The sequence below is a fragment of the Antrostomus carolinensis genome, unplaced genomic scaffold, assembly GCF_000700745.2.
Source record: "Antrostomus carolinensis isolate BGI_N321 unplaced genomic scaffold, ASM70074v2 scaffold30048, whole genome shotgun sequence".
Taxonomy (NCBI): Eukaryota; Metazoa; Chordata; class Aves; order Caprimulgiformes; family Caprimulgidae; genus Antrostomus; species Antrostomus carolinensis.
Genome location: NW_010331374.1, coordinates 1 through 909, shown reverse-complemented (window position 1 = coordinate 909; position 909 = coordinate 1). Strand labels below are relative to the sequence as shown.

The 909-nt window shown below is 54.9% G+C and overlaps 1 protein-coding gene across 1 annotated transcript in view; it reads right to left on the bottom strand.

Annotated features, from left to right (window-relative positions):
• Positions 1-551, bottom strand: part of LOC104529026 (palmitoyltransferase ZDHHC15) — a 20,477-nt gene extending 19,926 nt beyond the window's left edge. Inside the window, exon 1 of the mRNA XM_010173202.2 lies at positions 416-551. Coding sequence (XP_010171504.2) covers positions 416-551 — 136 coding nt within the window. The remainder of the gene's footprint in view (positions 1-415) is intronic.
• Positions 552-909: the final 358 nt, after the last annotated feature.

Genomic DNA, 909 nt, shown 5'->3' with positions numbered 1-909 from the left:
AGAGCCCCATGCTCCTTCTTACAATTTCACAAGTCCAAGCTACCAGCTTTTCTCTCTGCCTCCACAGGACCTAGCAATCCTTTCTTCTAGCAAGCGGTTTTTGCACAGACACTAAGCCAGAACATCATAAAAACAAGAAAGCACAACTTCATATACAAAGTTGCTACATTAAACCATACAATTACTAGCCAGCGCTAAAAATCTGCTTTCTAAAATGTACTGTTTTCCACACTACTGTAACAAGTTGACTCTTTAGTGTGATTTCATGCAACCTATTTTGTTCCCCTTATAAAAAAATGAGTGTAAACACAGTGTAAGCACGTACTGATTTGTTACGGCTTAAACCAGAAACCACATCTGAACGTTATCATCTGGAGACAATAGGGGCTTTCACTGCGGGCAGAAATCTCTGCACCTTCCCAAACGTCACTTCCCCGGCTGACAGGAGGGGACACAACACACGGGCTCATGACTGAGGAGAAGAACCCGCAACACGCAGCCGGCCCGGCGAGGACACGACTCTGAGCCGAGGACACGTTTTTGGAGCTCATCGAGCGCAACCAGGAGCCCAGCGCTGCCGGGTCCCGGCCGCACCGTGCCCCTCAGCGCTTCCTCTGACGGAAAAACACCAGATCGCCAGAAATAAGACACTAATTAATCCCGTGCGGACTTGACCCGCAATAAAGTGTTTCCTCGCGCCCCCCGGTCCCTTTGGGGCGCGTCCCACCGCTGTCACCGGTGTGACCGGAGCACGAGGAGCCGGTCCCAGCGCGGGGGCCGAGGCCTCGCCAGCTTCAGCGGGGCCAGCCCGCCCAGCGCCGGCTGCCGGAGACAGCTCCGGCGCACACGGAGAACTCCCGCAGCCTCCGGAGACGTGCGCGGCTTACGCGTCCCGCGGGCACAGTCACC